The sequence below is a fragment of the Muntiacus reevesi genome, chromosome 18, assembly GCF_963930625.1.
Source record: "Muntiacus reevesi chromosome 18, mMunRee1.1, whole genome shotgun sequence".
In the NCBI taxonomy this organism is placed as follows: domain Eukaryota; kingdom Metazoa; phylum Chordata; class Mammalia; order Artiodactyla; family Cervidae; genus Muntiacus; species Muntiacus reevesi.
The window spans coordinates 33,702,018-33,717,130 of record NC_089266.1 but is presented as its reverse complement, the minus strand read 5'-3'; the positions used below and the strand labels follow the sequence as shown (position 1 = coordinate 33,717,130).

General features: G+C 47.9%; 1 protein-coding gene across 5 annotated transcripts in view; it reads right to left on the bottom strand.

The window, feature by feature from the left end:
• The window catches only part of PIK3R6 (phosphoinositide-3-kinase regulatory subunit 6), a 47,843-nt gene extending 36,149 nt beyond the window's left edge, over positions 1 to 11,694 (bottom strand). For 4 of the 5 annotated variants that reach the window (XM_065910225.1, XM_065910227.1, XM_065910228.1 and 1 more), the window contains exons 1-2: positions 10,366 to 10,490; positions 503 to 606 (exon numbers count right to left, since the gene is read on the bottom strand). In XM_065910225.1, coding sequence (XP_065766297.1) covers positions 503 to 515 — 13 coding nt within the window. In that variant the 5' untranslated portion in view covers positions 516 to 606; positions 10,366 to 10,490. Of the gene's footprint in view, positions 1 to 502; positions 607 to 10,365; positions 10,491 to 11,615 lie in introns of those variants that run through there. The other variant, XM_065910226.1, reaches the window with a different exon arrangement.
• Positions 11,695 to 15,113: the final 3,419 nt, after the last annotated feature.

Below are 15,113 nucleotides of genomic sequence, written 5' to 3'. Positions count from 1 at the left end.
GACCTTTACTATCTCCCAGAGTTTGCTCAAACTCATGTTCATTGAGTCAGTGATGCCACCATCTCAAATCCTGTTTGGACCACATACTATCTACATGTTCTCTCTCACTTTCCTATTCTGTAAAATGAAGGCAATAATGCTATCTGTCTTGTGGGGTCTTTGTGAAGACTCAACAAGTTAATATTTGTCAGGTGCTTTTTCTACTACTTGATTTATTGTAAGTGCCATGGAGATTTTTGTTAAATAAATGCAAGTATTTGGCAATACATACTGGCTTTTACTATCATTACTCCCAATGTCCAGCTCAGTGATCTGTCAGCAGCTGGGACTCATACAAGTGCATGGATGTCCATCTCTCAACAATGTTGTCACATTTGGGCAGCTGAGTGGGGATCTCCCAGCCGGGCTGGGTGGAGGTGGCCCTGCCAGCCTTGGGGGCATTCTCACCTTCAAAAGGGGCCTCCCCCACCCTGCAGACCCCTCTCCCCCCAACCATACTGACCTGAGCTCTCCATGGGAGCCTGGGGTGTGCGTAAGAGGAGGATATGGCTGTCTCAGGCAGCAGAATGGAAAGTAAATTGGTTGTTTTTCTGCAAAGAGTCGGTTCTGCAAAATAAGAGACAGTGTAAGCGGTGAGAAAGTGCAGAAAGTCTGTGTGTGGAATGGAGAGGGGACCAGGGGACCGAGGTTTCTCCCACATGGAAGGGGAGTTTAGATTTATTTAAGAAGTGCTTCTATGATGCTTGCTACATGCCAGGTACTCTTCTAAAAATTTAAAAACTGTCAACTCTTCACTCTCGGTGTTTTGTTTGGTTTTGGTCACACTCTTTGGCCTGTGAGACCTTAGTTCCCAGACCAGGGATCACATCCATGCCCCTCCCACCCACCCTGGCAGTGAAAATGCAGGGTCTTAATCATTGAACCTTCAGGGAAGTTCAAACTTCCACTATTTAATATTAGCCTTATGTTGTTGCTGTTCAGTTGCCAAGTCGGGTCCAACTCTTTGTGACCCCACGGACCATGGCACGCAAGTCTTCTCTGTCCTTCACTATCCCCCACAGTTTGCTCAAACTCATGTCCATTGAGTCGGTGATGCCATCCAACCATCTCATCCTCTGTCGCCCCCTTCTCCTTCTGCCCTCAATCTTTCCCAGCATCAGGGGCTTTTCCAATGAGTCAGGTAGGTACTCTTTTCTCCCCATTCTACAGATGGGGGAATTGAAGCACAGAGGTTAAATATGGATTCAAGGTCAAATAGTTAGTAAGTAGAAGAATGAGCACTTGAACTCAGGCCATCTGGCTCCAGAGCTCAAGCCTTCCATCATGACCACAAGCTGCCCCACTGGGACCCCAGAGGGAAGGACTCCCAGAGTTGGCTTCCCAGAGCAATACACTCCCTAAGTGAGAAGCAGAGGAACTCTGAAAGGATCCAAGAGCTTGTTCTTAGAAGGAAAAAACAAAACAAAACAAAACAAAACTACACACACGGGAAAACTAATCAAGAGAGAAAAAAGAGAAAATTTTAGGAATGATAAACATCACATAGGACATTGATCTATACAAAGAAAGCCCTGAATCCTTGATATCACACAGTTTTCTAGGAAAATAAAAATAGCTCAAAAGGTTCTAGAAGACTCAGAGAAACTGCTTATATTGATAACCAGTGAGGAAACAGAGAAAGCCCTCAAAGAACAAGCTCTTAAAAAGTGGTATCTCGCTCAGATGGCTCCTCTGATAAGTCATCTCAAATATGCAGAGTAAAGCAAAAACTGTTCCAAAGCATACAGAAAGAAGAAAAGATTCTCTGAAGAAGGCAGCCTACCCTTGATATGAAAATCTAATGAGGATAGTTTACAAAAATAGAGGAAACACTTTGCATCCACTGGGATAGCTATTTAAAAAAATAAATACAACAGAAAATAACAAGTGTTGGCAAGGGTGTGGAGAAATGAGAACTTGGGTTCATGGCTGGCTGGAATGTAAAACTGAGCACCTGCCATGGGAAACAGTAAGGTGATTCCTCAGAAAGTTAAACAGAGATTCACCGTATGGTTTACCAGCAATTCCACTCCTAGGTAAACACCCAAAAGAATTGCAGATAGGGACTAACAGATATTTGTACACCAATGTTCATAGCACCATTATTTAAAAATTGCCAAAAGGTGGAAAGACCCCAAGTGTTCACACAAAATGTGGTGTATGCAGAAAATTATGCAGCCTTAAAAAAGAATGAAATTCTGATACATGCTACAATGAAGATAAACCTTGGAAACATCATGCTAAATGAAATGAGTCAGACACACAAGGACAAATATTATATGATTCCACTTACGTGACACACCTAAATAGGCAAATTCACAAAGACGAAATATAATGGTGGTGACCAGGGGCTAGGGGGAGGTAGGAATGGGAAGTTACTGTTTAATGGGCACAGAGTTTCTATTTGGGATGATGAAAAGCTTCTGAAAATGGATAGTAGTCATGATTGTACAACATTGTAAAGATACTTAATGCCACGGAACTGTACACTTTAAGGTATTTCATGATATGTATATTTCACCACAACAGAAAAATAGATCTGGCTCACTTATAAATACAGACGTAAAATTATAAAATAAATATCAAACAGTTGAATTCAAAGTACTAAAATTATAATGTACTCTGTCTGAATAAGTTTAGTCTAATAATAATCATGGATGTGACAGCTGGACTATAAAGAAAGCTGAGCACTGAAGAATTGATGCTTTTGAACTGTGGTGTTGGAGAAGACTCTTGAGTCCCTTGGACTGCAAAGAGATCCAACCAGTCCATCCTAAAGGAAATCAGTCCTGAATATTCATTGGAAGGACTGATGCTGAAGCTGAAACTCCAATACTTTGGCCACCTGATGGGAAGAACTGACTCCTTAGAAAAAACCCTGATGCTGGGAAAGATTGAAAGCAGGAGGAGAAGGGGATGACAGAGGATGAGATGGTTTGATGGCATCACCGATTCTATGGACATGAGTTTGAGTAGGCTCTGGGTGTTGGTGATGGACAGGGAAGCCTAGTGTGCTACAGTCCATGGGGTCGCAAAGAGTCAGACACGACTTAGCGACTGAATTGAATGATAATCATCAAAATGAATGCAAAAATGTGACAAACCATTGGCAGAGATTAGAAAAAAGAGTAACATCAACTATTGGGGAGGACATGAGAAATTTGTTCTGTCATATTCAGCTGGCAAAAATGGAAATTGGGGGACTTTCCTGGTGGTCTAGTGGTTAGGAATCTGCCCACCAATGCAGGGGACATGGGTTTGATTCCTGGTCTGGGAGGAATTCACATGCCACGGGGTAACTACACCCATGTGCCACAACAAGAGAAGCCACTGCAATGAGAGGTCCATCCACTACAGTGAAGAGTAGCCCCCGCTCACCACAACTAGAGAAAGCCCTCACACAGCAATGAAGACCCAGCACAGCCAAAAATAAATAAATAAATAAAAATTTGAAAAAAGATAACCAACAAGGACCTGCTGTATAGCACAGGGAACTAAATTCAATATTATATTTTATTATTATACTATATATATATACATTATAAAGTATATGTATTATAATATATATTATTATAACTATATAATAACATATAAGGGAAAAGAATCTGAAAAAGAGTAAATAAATATATGCATATATTTATTCTTGAAAGTGAAAGTGTTAGTCGCTTAGTCATGTCTGACTCTCTGCGACCCCAAGGACTGTAGCCCACCAGACTCCTTTGTCCATTGGATTCTCTAGGCATGAATACTACAGTGGGTAACCATTCCCTTCCCCAGGGGATCTTTTTGGGACCCAGGGATCGAATTCGGGTCTCCTGCATGGCAGGCAGATTCTTGACCCTCTGAGCCACCAGGGAAGCCCTATATATATATATATACACGTAAACTGAATTGCTATGCTGTGTACCTGAAACTTATATGACATTGTAAATCAACTCTACTTAGAAAGCTGTGGGTGATGTGGGTTGATTTTTAATGTTTATGTATTTATTGCTGGGTCTTCACTGACGCTCAGGCTTTCTCTAGTTGCGGCAAGCAGTGACTACTCTTGGTTGTGGTGCTCGGGCTTCTCCCTGAGGTGGCCTCTCTTGTGGAGCATGAGCTCTAGGGCTTGCGGGCTTCAGTAGCTGCAGCACATGGGTTCAGTAGTTGTGGTTCACAGGCTTAGCTGCCCTGCGGCAGATGGAATCTTCCCGGACCAGGGATCGAACCCGTGTCTGCTGCACTGGCAGGTGGATTCTTATCCACTGAACCACCAGAGAAGCCCTGGGCTGATTTTTTTCTTGCAAGTAAAATTCTAAGAAGCTTCAACAGTCACTGTCAGAAAGCCTGCTTATTCATTCTTCATTCACTTGTTCACTCATCAAATATTTACCCAGTGTCCATATATATTTGTGTGGGACCTGGGGATTCTCTGTGCCACCCCTTATTTCTCTGAGGGGACCTGTGTAATCTGTTTCCTGTCCTTCGGGCTGCTGACCACACCCGTGTGGCGCAGAGCCCTCGGGGTCAAGTCTGCATCAGACAGGAAATATGCAAAACCCAGGTCATTTCTTGGAACACGTCAACATTGCATTTGCTTCAGTTTAGGGTGATGTGAACTTCTCAGGAAATAAAGTTTGCCCTTTTAGGCACCTGAACATGCTTCTGAGGTATTCTGGATGAATGTCATGGGAGCTGATTGCATGTACTAGGCCGTAACATGGTGAAGATTTCAGTGGCTGTTGGTAGCTAAAGGGAGCCTCCATCCCACACTGAAAGGTGTCTTTTCTCTGGTGTGAATGCTGTTTCAGCAGTGGGCTTAGAACTACTATCTATTTGGGCTGTTCCGAGGCCCAAGGGTGCTCCTCCCTAGCTCCTGGCAGTGATTCTAGAGGCTGAGATTGCTGAGTAAACCAAAGTGCACCTATGGAACACTGTCCACGTGGCAGAAATTGTGCCAGGCCCTAGTGTTTAGACATAAATAAATGAGACACGGTTTCTTACCCTTAGGAGCTGGGGGTCTACCAGTGCGTGACTTCTTACTGACCGAGGTGCGACCCTACTTGTCACATTCTCAGCCCACAATTGGCACAATGACTGCACAACAGGCATGAGAACACACCTATTTCACAGAGACCAAAGGCAGTTATCCGTGAGTCATTAATAAATAATAAGTGGTCTGTGCTAATTTCATCATTTTCTGAGCATGCATCCCATGAAGGAGCCTGTAGCTCAGCTATACTAGTGAAGAATGATTGCCTCACCTTTTTCTTATCCCCATCACCTTTCTCCATGCCTCATCTTTTTAAAAAATTATGCGTCTATATATTTGTTTATTTTTTGGCTGCGCTGGGTCTTTGTTGCTGCGCACGGGCTTTTCTCTAGTTGCAATGAGCAGGGCCTGCCCTCTAGGTGCTGTACAATGGGGTTACAACCCAATAAACTCATCGTTGGAGCTTCCCTGGTGGCACAGATGTTAAAGACCCTGCTTGCCATGCAGGAGACCCAGGTTCAACTCCTAGGCCAGGACGATCCCCTAGAGAAGGGAAAGGCACCCCACTGCAGTATTCTCGCCTGAAAAATCCCATGGACAGAGGAGCCTGGGGAGCTTCAGGGTCCAGCCCCAGGGTTCAGCCTGGGGTCGCAAAGGGTCAGAAACAACTGAGCAACTAACACACACAAATCCATCGTAGGTTGAAAATATCTCATGTTGAAACACCTTGAACACATCTACCCTTACAGGATATCACAGCTTGGCCCTGCCCACCTTAAACATGCAGAACTCTTCCATGAGCCTACAGTTGGGCAAAACCATCTAACACAAAGCCTATGTACTGACAATCTCATGTAATGGACTGAATACTGTAATGAAAATGAGAAACAGAATGCTTATCTGGATGCAGAATGGTTGTGAGTGTACTAGTTGTTGACCCTTGTGATCGTGCAGCTGGCTAGGACCTGCCCTGCCGGCAACACGAGAGAGCATCATACCCCATATGCTAGCTCAGGAAAAGATAAAAAATTCAAGCACGGTTTTGACTCAATGCACCTTGCTTTTCCACCACTGTACGGTCGAAAAATCTTAAGTCCAACTATCGTAAGCCGGGGACTGTCCACTTCCACCCAGGCCCCAGTTCTAAGAGAGAAGAGTTCGTTACAGACGTGCCTGACGTGAGCTGGGCATTGGAGTTGCCCCGAGGTGCCATGTGAGTCACTCGATAAACGTTTATGGTACACCTCTCTACTCCTCCGTAGCTGCAGATTCATTGTATCGTGACTGTCAGGCACTCATGTGAAGACAACACAGGGTCCCTGTCTCTAAACCGTTCTCAGGTTAGGGAGCGGAAGCCAGTCTGTTTGGCACGGTTGGCACGACAGATGGCACAGGTCACAGAGATGAGGCTGATGCTCAGAATCCCAGTAAAGAGCCTTCCCATGGGAAGGGGGACCCGGATGCAGTGGTAAGGACACTGTGCTCACCCTCTGTGGGAGGGACTGGTCTCGGGCTCCATCTTGGACTGTGGCTCTTTTTATGCGTCGCTGACCCAGCAAACGGCACATCCGAGCTCAGCTCGCAAGCCCCTGCCCTCTCCCAGTTCTCTAAATCACAGCAAGAATACGACACCGTGGGACAGAAACACACCAGCCTTGGCCACCAATCCGGAAGATTGCCAGCAGCAGGTACCAAGAGCATGGGAAGTGGCCGAGGGGCAAATTCCAACAAGCTGGAAGCATCCCCAAGGTCACAGCACCAAGGCCTCTCACCCCACCGTGGCCTCTCACCCCCACTCCAACTCCCAGCCTGAGCTACTCGTTCCTCGTCTCACTTGCTCAATAGTGACATGTCCCACAGACTCAAGTGAGGAGAACCAGGTTTTCCGCTGAAGATCAGATAAGTGGATGGATTCATTCATTCACACAAGTATTTTTTGGGGAGGAGGCGGTGGTTTAGTCGCTAAGTCATGTCCGATTCTTGCGACCCCATGGACTGGGAACCTACCAGGCTCCTCTGTCTATGGGATTCTCCAGGCAAGAATACTGGAGTGGGCTGCCATTTCCTTCTCCAAGGGATCTGCCTGACCGAGGAATCGAATCTGGGTTTCCTGCATTGCAGGTGAATTCTTTACCAAGTGAACTACAAGGGAAGCCCTATGTGTGTGTGTGTGTGTGTGTGGGGGGGGGGTTGATGCAAACAAAAATGCCATAATTATGTTGTATATTAATTATACATCTGAGAGGTGTTAGAGAAATATGGCTGAGAACGGGATCGTGAGGTTCCAGCGATTGGTGTGCAGTATGAAAAGGTCTCCCCGAGGAGGTGACCTCTGAGTAGAAGCTTGCAGGAGGGAGTGATCCAGGCAAAGTCTGCAGAAAACACGTTCCAAATGAAGGGAATGGCCAGCCAAGCACTGAGGAGGGGGTGCTGGAGGCATCTCAGGGGACAATGCAGCCGGGGTACAGTCAGCAGGAGAACTCTGACCTCCATGGATGGGTTTGTGCAGCCTCGTGAGCTTTCATTCCAGATCACTTCTTCAAGATCTGTATCACAAACAACCTTGGAACAGAGAGTCTGCCCTCCCCAGGGCCAAGAACAGATTTCTTTGCCCACCAGTGGAATAGAGACAATGTTTCCTTCCAGGGCAGAGGTCGCAGGTTTGCTGGCAGCCCCCACCCCACCCCGTGAACACTGGGGGTTTCCTAAGCTCCGGGCTCCTCAGCGGTGATGCACAGCAACCTCTTGGGGCCACCTCTTCGCTCTCCCCAGGGGATTTGAGGGCAGGACGCTCATGCTGCTTGTTTCACTGTGAGTGATAAAGATCTGTGACTCTAGAGTCTCATGTTTTCTGCCAGCGACCATAAAACTGGGCAGACTAACTTGTTAGTGGTTGTTGTTGCTTAGTCACTAAATCGTGTCCAACTCTTTACAGCCCCGTGGACTGTAGACCACCAGGCTTCTCTGTCCAGGGATTTCCCCGGCAAGAATATTGGAGTGGGTTGCCATTTCCGTCTCCAGGGGATCTTCCTGACTAGGGATTGAACCCGTTTCTCCTGCATTGGCAGGTGGACTCTTTACCATTGAATCATCTGGGAAGCCTTAACTTGTTAGTTAGCAGTAGGGTAAAATCTTAGACCCTTACAGCTCTTGTCAGAGGGATGGGACCAGAGACAAAGGATGAACAGGTGGCTGAATGAATCGGGATTCAGAGGACATTCCTCCTTAAACACAGAACATTAACAATGAACAGTCCTCAGGGAGGGTGCGAATGCATAGCTGTTCACTGCCTCGGGGGGTAACACAGGCCACAGGACCAGCCACAGAACCAGAGGTGGCTCCATGACACACAGCAGCAAGAAGCGGATGGGACCCCGTTGGCAGCAGCCGTGGCCCATTCTTTCTGTGCAGGAGATTGTGGGAAAGACTTCTTGGCCAGAGGAAGGGCTGCAGACAGCAGGACTGAGAGGGTCTGAGGCGGCCAGGCTCTGGGTCACTGTTTGGCCATGAAGTTTCCAGATGACGCCCTGCTTACCCTGGCCCCCCACCCCCACTGCTGGCTCCTGGGTCAGACTATTCAGCCAGAAGCCACCACCCAGCCCACCTATACCACCCGCTGGGAAGAAAGGCATGGAACTTCCCAGAACCGCACTTCTGCCCCCTCCTGTCCTCTGCCTGCTGCTTTGGCACAGAGAGGGGACCATCCCACCGCGGAGCCACTTCCCTCTCCTCCCACCCACGCTCCCTCCCGCCCCCAGGGTATCTGGCAGATGCCATCTCCAGGGCTCGGATTTTTTCTCTCCATAGACGCAGACTTGCCAGGCGACACACCCAGTTCTTTGATTCAAAGCATGTGATTATCGGGGGTGGAAAGGCAGAACTTGGGGTTCTGAGTGGACCCCATCAACCCTCATCCCACGAGCCCCACTGGATTTTCCAGATTCCCAAGGGCTTTATTTCCCAGCTGTCCCCGAGGACTGGGCAGGCCTACTTCCTCTGTTGTGTCTGCGCCTGGCTGCGAAGGAAACATCTGGATGTGAGAGAGCCAGTCTAGAGGCAGGAAAGCATTGTTCCTGGGGGCAGGGAGCCTAGGAGGAAGGTGACGGGGCCTGGATGCAGACCAGGAAGGCCCGAGGACCAGGCGGCCACCAGCCAGCCTGGCATTCATGCCCACCCTGGGAGCCGAGGAGGTAACAGAGGGGAGCCACAGAGTGTTGGGACAGGTAGCACTGGCCACTAGACTGCTGGGTACCAAATCTCTCTGTTGCTATGGCAACATGTTGCTTAGGGCCTTTGTGCCTCAGTTTCTCTATCTTTAAATGAGACTTAATAATAGCACCTGACTCATAGGGTTTCTGTGAGGACTCAAAATGATGATATTCAAAAGCCACTTATTCACAGATAAAGAAAGAGGACAGGCCCCTGCTGGTCGGTCCTCCACAAACACATGCATTAGCAGCCAAACTGCATCTCTAGCTGTTCTTTCTGCCATCATACCACCTTCCTCCTCTGTGTTTGCCATTTGTCCCCCTCACCGAGATGCCTGCAGCCCCATCTCTGCACACCAGCTGTCTGTCTGCCTCAAGGCCCAGTTGACACTTCGAGCAGAGCCTTCCCTGACCCCACCCTTGGGGAGCTCTCTCCACTGGAGCCCACACCTCACCTGCCAGGGGCCCCGGCACCTGTTACTGTCTGTGTTGGTCATGCACAGTTGTGTCTCAACCCCAAGCCAGCTGGGCCTCTTCATGTGTGTGTGTGCATGTGTGTGTGTGTGCGTGTGTGCGTATGTGTGTGTGTACAGAGAATAGCCAAGAGCCGGGACAGACAGGGACAGGTGATGTCCCAGGAGGGGCGCAGATGGGGGCCCAGAAGATTCTCTCGGAGTCCTGTGTCTTGCTTCCCCACTCTACAATCTTTGGCAAGTTGCTTCATCCCTCTGAGCCTCTGTCTCCTGATCTATAAACGGGCAATATTAACACATAACCAGCCTTCCTCCAATTGCCTGTAGGAATCCAACAGGCTAATGAATGTACTCTGCAGCACCAGGGAGGAATGATTCGTCCTTCATTATGGGCATTTACAGGATCTGGAGAAGAAAGGAGAGGTCTTCTCACAGAGTCCTGCATCCTTTCTTCTTGTGAAAATGGGTTGAGTAATCTTAACCTGGCAGAGCGGTCCTAGTAGCCACCATACCTGTGTGACCTGTCTCAGAAATTCTGGGTGTGTGTTAATAAGGGCTGGGGATGTCTTGGCCCCTCATGGGCTCCCCCTTCCAACATCCCTCCTCAGGGACCCTGCATCTGCTCCTCCCAGCTCCCTCCCTGGAGGCCCTGTCCCCAGCCAGCACCTACCTTGACTCAGTAGCAACTCAGCGGTTCACAGTCTTACCCAGGGAGGCCACCAGTCCCGGACGATGGGTGTCTCTGCAGCCTCTAGCCCTGCAGAGAAAAGCCAGGGTCACAAAGGCCTGGCTCTGTCCCCTCCTCTTCCTTCCCCTTACCCATGGTTCTCGAAGCTCCTCCCAGAGCACATCCTGCTGTGAGGTCTCTTTCTAGAGAAGTGTCTGTGGTCAGCCACAGCCACTGGACCTTTTTTTTGGCTGTGCCGCAAGGCATGCTGTATCTTAGTTCCCCGACCACGGATCGAACCAGCACCTCCTGCAGCGGAAGTGTGGAGTCTTAACCACTGGACTCCCAGGGAAGTGCCGCTGACATTCTTTATTCTGATCAGGTGGGAGGTGGCACCTCCAGGGGGCCCCCTCTGGTGCTGGCTGGATGCAGAGAGCTGAGGATTCTTTTTGGAGCTCCAGACACATCAAGCATCTCCCACCCCAGACACTACTGGCTAAATGCCCCCAAGCTCTTCCAGCTCAGTTGGTACAAACCCTGTTCATCATTTCACCCTCAAAACCCACTTCTCTGCTGCTCATCTCGGAACCAGAAACCTGGGTTTCACTTTTTACACCTCCCTCTCCCTCACCTGTTACACCTCAATGGCACCAAGTCTTATCACTGTCTCATTAATTGTCCCCTTTTTTTCCCATCTCCATGGCAGTCATGAGGTCACTATCATCTTTCTCCTAAATTATTATGACCGCCTATAATAGATTAGACCGCTGTCTACCTGCCTCCACCTCACAAACGAAGGTCTCTTTCTTAGAGTGAAACATGAATCTGATCCTGTTACACCTTTGTTACAACCCCTAATAGCACCCTATTACTTTCAAGAGAACAGCCAAATTCCTTCACGTGATTTGCAAGGAATGATCTGGTCCTTCCTTGATCCCCAACCTTGGGCTTTATCCTCTCGCTCTGACACCTCCCAGAAGTCCTGAACGACTGTAGTTCCTTAAAGATCCAGGCCATCTCCCACCTCTAGGCCTTCATGTGGGTAGTGGGATTATCTTCCCAACCCTTCTCCTGGCTCACTCCTAACCATCATTCCTTCAGAAAGGAAGAGGGAAAAACAGGTCAGAGAGGCAGGAGGAGAAGTGGAGTGCTGTGGAAGTGGGAGTGAGGACAGTGTCAAGGACTTGACAGTCAACGCTGTCCACGCCTGCAGAGAGGACATGGATGCAGAGCAGGAAGAATTATCTGCTGACCTTGGTGATTAGGAGAGAGCAGCACTGGGGAGCAGATCATCTCCAAGGCGATGTGTTCGCTAGTTTGTCATATTCTTGCTTCTTCTCACATTTGGAAGCCAAGAAATATTTAGGGGCCTCTCCAACACATTTCTAGACCTTTGAAAAAAACTCAGAGACTCTGTGTTGTCAGCAGATTTGGCCTAATGGCTAAATGGCTCTGGAGAGAGGCAGATTGCTGACCGCAGGAATGCCTGGATTCAGCTGTGCCTGAAACCCTGAGGCCTAGATCTTCTCTTAATTGTTCAACTATGTGATCTGATAAATGGCCCCTTCCTTTTCTGTTAAGACTGTTTGCATTCGGTTTCTGGTACTTGGGTTTCTCCTTTGCAACCAAAGGAGAAGTCACTGACCTTTCTCTGAAAAGGCTGAGTGGGTTGGTTCCATCTCTTCATTTTGGAGAAGAGGCCATTTGGGAAAAAAAAAAAAAAAAAAGACCAGAAATTTAAACCATCTGCTCTATAGCTCAGCTTCCCTTTTATAGTTATGTCTTTTTAAAAAAATTTTTTTTATTTGGCTGCAGAATCTAGTTCACTGACCAGGGATCAAACCTAGGCTCCCTGCTTTGAGAGCAAAGAGTCTTAGCCATTGGAGCACAAGGCAAGTCTCTTATAGCCACCTCTTTTCTGTCCCACTCATGTGAATGGACTCCCAATTTTATCAAGCATCTTTGTATTCTTAGATCACATGTCTGCCCCATCCCTCTGCCCTCTCCCAAAAAGTTCTGAGAAAGAAGCAGCTAGGTCTTATTCATTATTCTATCCATCACAAGACAAGAGAATGTGGAGAGACAGTTGAGCTCAGTAAATAAAACAAATGGATGAAGGAATGAAGAAGGGAATGAACGAGTGAAGTGAAAAAGTTCAGGACAAGATAAAGGGCCAAGAATGGAGCCCTTGCAAGTTAAGCACTCAGCAGCAGCTGGCGGTGTGGCCATCGCGGGCAGAGCCTTCTCCTTATCAGCTCTGGCCTAACTGATCGGAAATCACAAGTTGATGTCAGCCTCCTGTGACTGCTCCACTCCTCTTATCATGGGCTGCTGTCTCTGCAACTACCCTGAGTGTGGTGGCCACCAAAGGGGCTGCTTGGTGACCGTGGACAGCCCCGGAGCTGTCCCCGGCAAGGATGAGCTGAGGCGCCCTCATTTTTAATTTATTGTCATTTATTTATTTTGGCCACACCATGTGGCATGTGGAAATCTTAACTGCCTGACCAAAGATGGAACTTGTGTCCCCTGCAATGGAAGTTGGATTCTTAACCACTGGACCGAGAGGGAAGTCCCTTGCAACCTTATTGTGAGGGCATGCAGCCGAGGGCCAGCCAGGGAAAAAGAGAGCGTGAAAAGGAGGTGCAAGGATGAGGATTGAGACCCCTAGTTGCCCCCAGCTCACCATATGTACCATCAGCAAAGCAGGTGGCCCTGCCCCTCTGGCTGATCCTAGTGGCTCCCTGTCGCTCTAGGGTTTGTTTAACCTGGGCTTTTCAGGCCATCTGTTGCCAACTTCCCCGTCTGCACCAGTCTTCCAGGAACAGCCCCCAACAAGACTGTGGAGCCTTATACCAAGGTCACAGGACAAAAATCTCCGCAATTAACCAAGCCTCATAGCAACAGGTGCCACGAGCTTCCTGATGTAAACTGGCCAATACCCTGACTTCACAGGTAAAATATCTACCCTATAGCATCCTGACCAGTCTGGTGGCTTAGTGGTAAAAAATCCACCTGCAATGCAGGAGACAAGACGTGGAGACATGAGTTTTGTCCCTGGGTTAGGAAGATCCCCTGCAGGTGGAAATAGAAACCCACTCCAGTATTCTTACCTGGACAATCCCATGGACAGAAGAGCCTGGCAGACTACGGTCTACAGGTCACAAAGAGTCGGCACTCAGGTACGCGCATAGCATCTTCACCTAACGCCATCCTTTCAGTAGGAATTTTCTTCCTCTTAAGGCTATAAAATTGGCTACTGGCCTGCGAAAGGAGCCATCCTGCTCTTTTGACAGCGTCTCCCGTGATAATAAACTCTGTTCTCCTCTCCTTCTGCCTCATGTCTGGAAATTCTTTTCCAACCCATGCACAGACCACATGATCCATCAGCACCAGAATCCAGAGAGCTAGGCTTCCCTGCACTTACCGCCCTGGCTTCCGGATCATCAGTGAGCTAAGGGCAGCAAAGCCGCTCTGGACGGCGGGTACCCAAGACACAGAAGCCAAGACTCACTGTCTGTGGCTCCTCCACCCACAGCCAAGGTGGCTTCTCCTCAGGCTCCTGTATCCCTCCACCTTCCTGGATGCGTGGAAGTCTGCTCACTAGCTCACTTGAGGCTGCCAAGTTACGTAGCTTTCTGGCAGAGAATCCTTCTGTTCCATCCTTATTCCTCTTTCCAAGCCCCTCTATTCAGGAAAATATTGACCTATTTTCCTGTCTATTACAAAGCAAATGAAACTTTTAATTTCTAAACAAATTAAAATCCTCTTGTAACTGTGGCAGCAGGTAGATGAGTGCTGGGATCAGGACACCCTGGAGCACCATGGTATGGGAGTCCAGTAAGAACTGTTAACATTTGCTTTGGAGACAGGAAACCCAGGGCCATCTGTGTGTTCCTCCAGCCCCACATTCTGTGGGATCATTCAGTAGCCGATGCAGAATCCATCATCTCATTGAGTTTTCTAAGGAATTCACTCACAGAAAATCCTAAAACGCAATGTAGATTTTCCTGAAGATTACATAGGGAGGATGGAAAAGAAGTCGATATTAATCATGTCTTAACGAGCTATCTAAAAATCTTCCACGAGAGACTTCCCTGGTGGTCCAGTGGGCTAAGACTCCATGCTCCCTTTGCAGGGGGCCCAGGTTTGATCTCTGGTCAGGGAACTAGATCCCATATGCCACAACTAAGACTTGGCACAGCCAAATTAAAAACAAACAAGCAAAAATAAACACCTAAACTTAAAAAAAAAATCTTTGGTGGATATTTCTTTTGTCCACTTCCAGGCCATGCTATGGAGCTTTTTCCCCTCATTTTTCTCCCCAAGTGATCCCAACTCACTAACTCCTGGCTCCTCTCACCCAGAGTTTTTCACAAACATCTCTAAGTCCTCTTGAAGTGCACTCAGAGCACCTCAACTCCATTCTAATCCTTGTCTCCCAGTTTTTATACCTCGAACTCATTAACAACAACCCAAAAATCAAATGGTTCTCTGGTTGGTAGGATCTATTCTTAGAAAGCTGAGAGAAGTAATAAACCAGAAGATAGCTGTTATAAAAATATGCAATCACTTTATGAGTTAGGACAATTACAGCAAACTTCACTTTAAAGGCTCATGCAGGGATTTCCCTGGTGGTCCAGTGGCTAAGACTCCATGCTCCCAATGCAGGGGACACCGGTTCAATCCCTGGTCAGGCAACAGGGAGCTAAGATCCTGCATGCTGCACAGTGTGGCCAAAGTAAATAAATAAA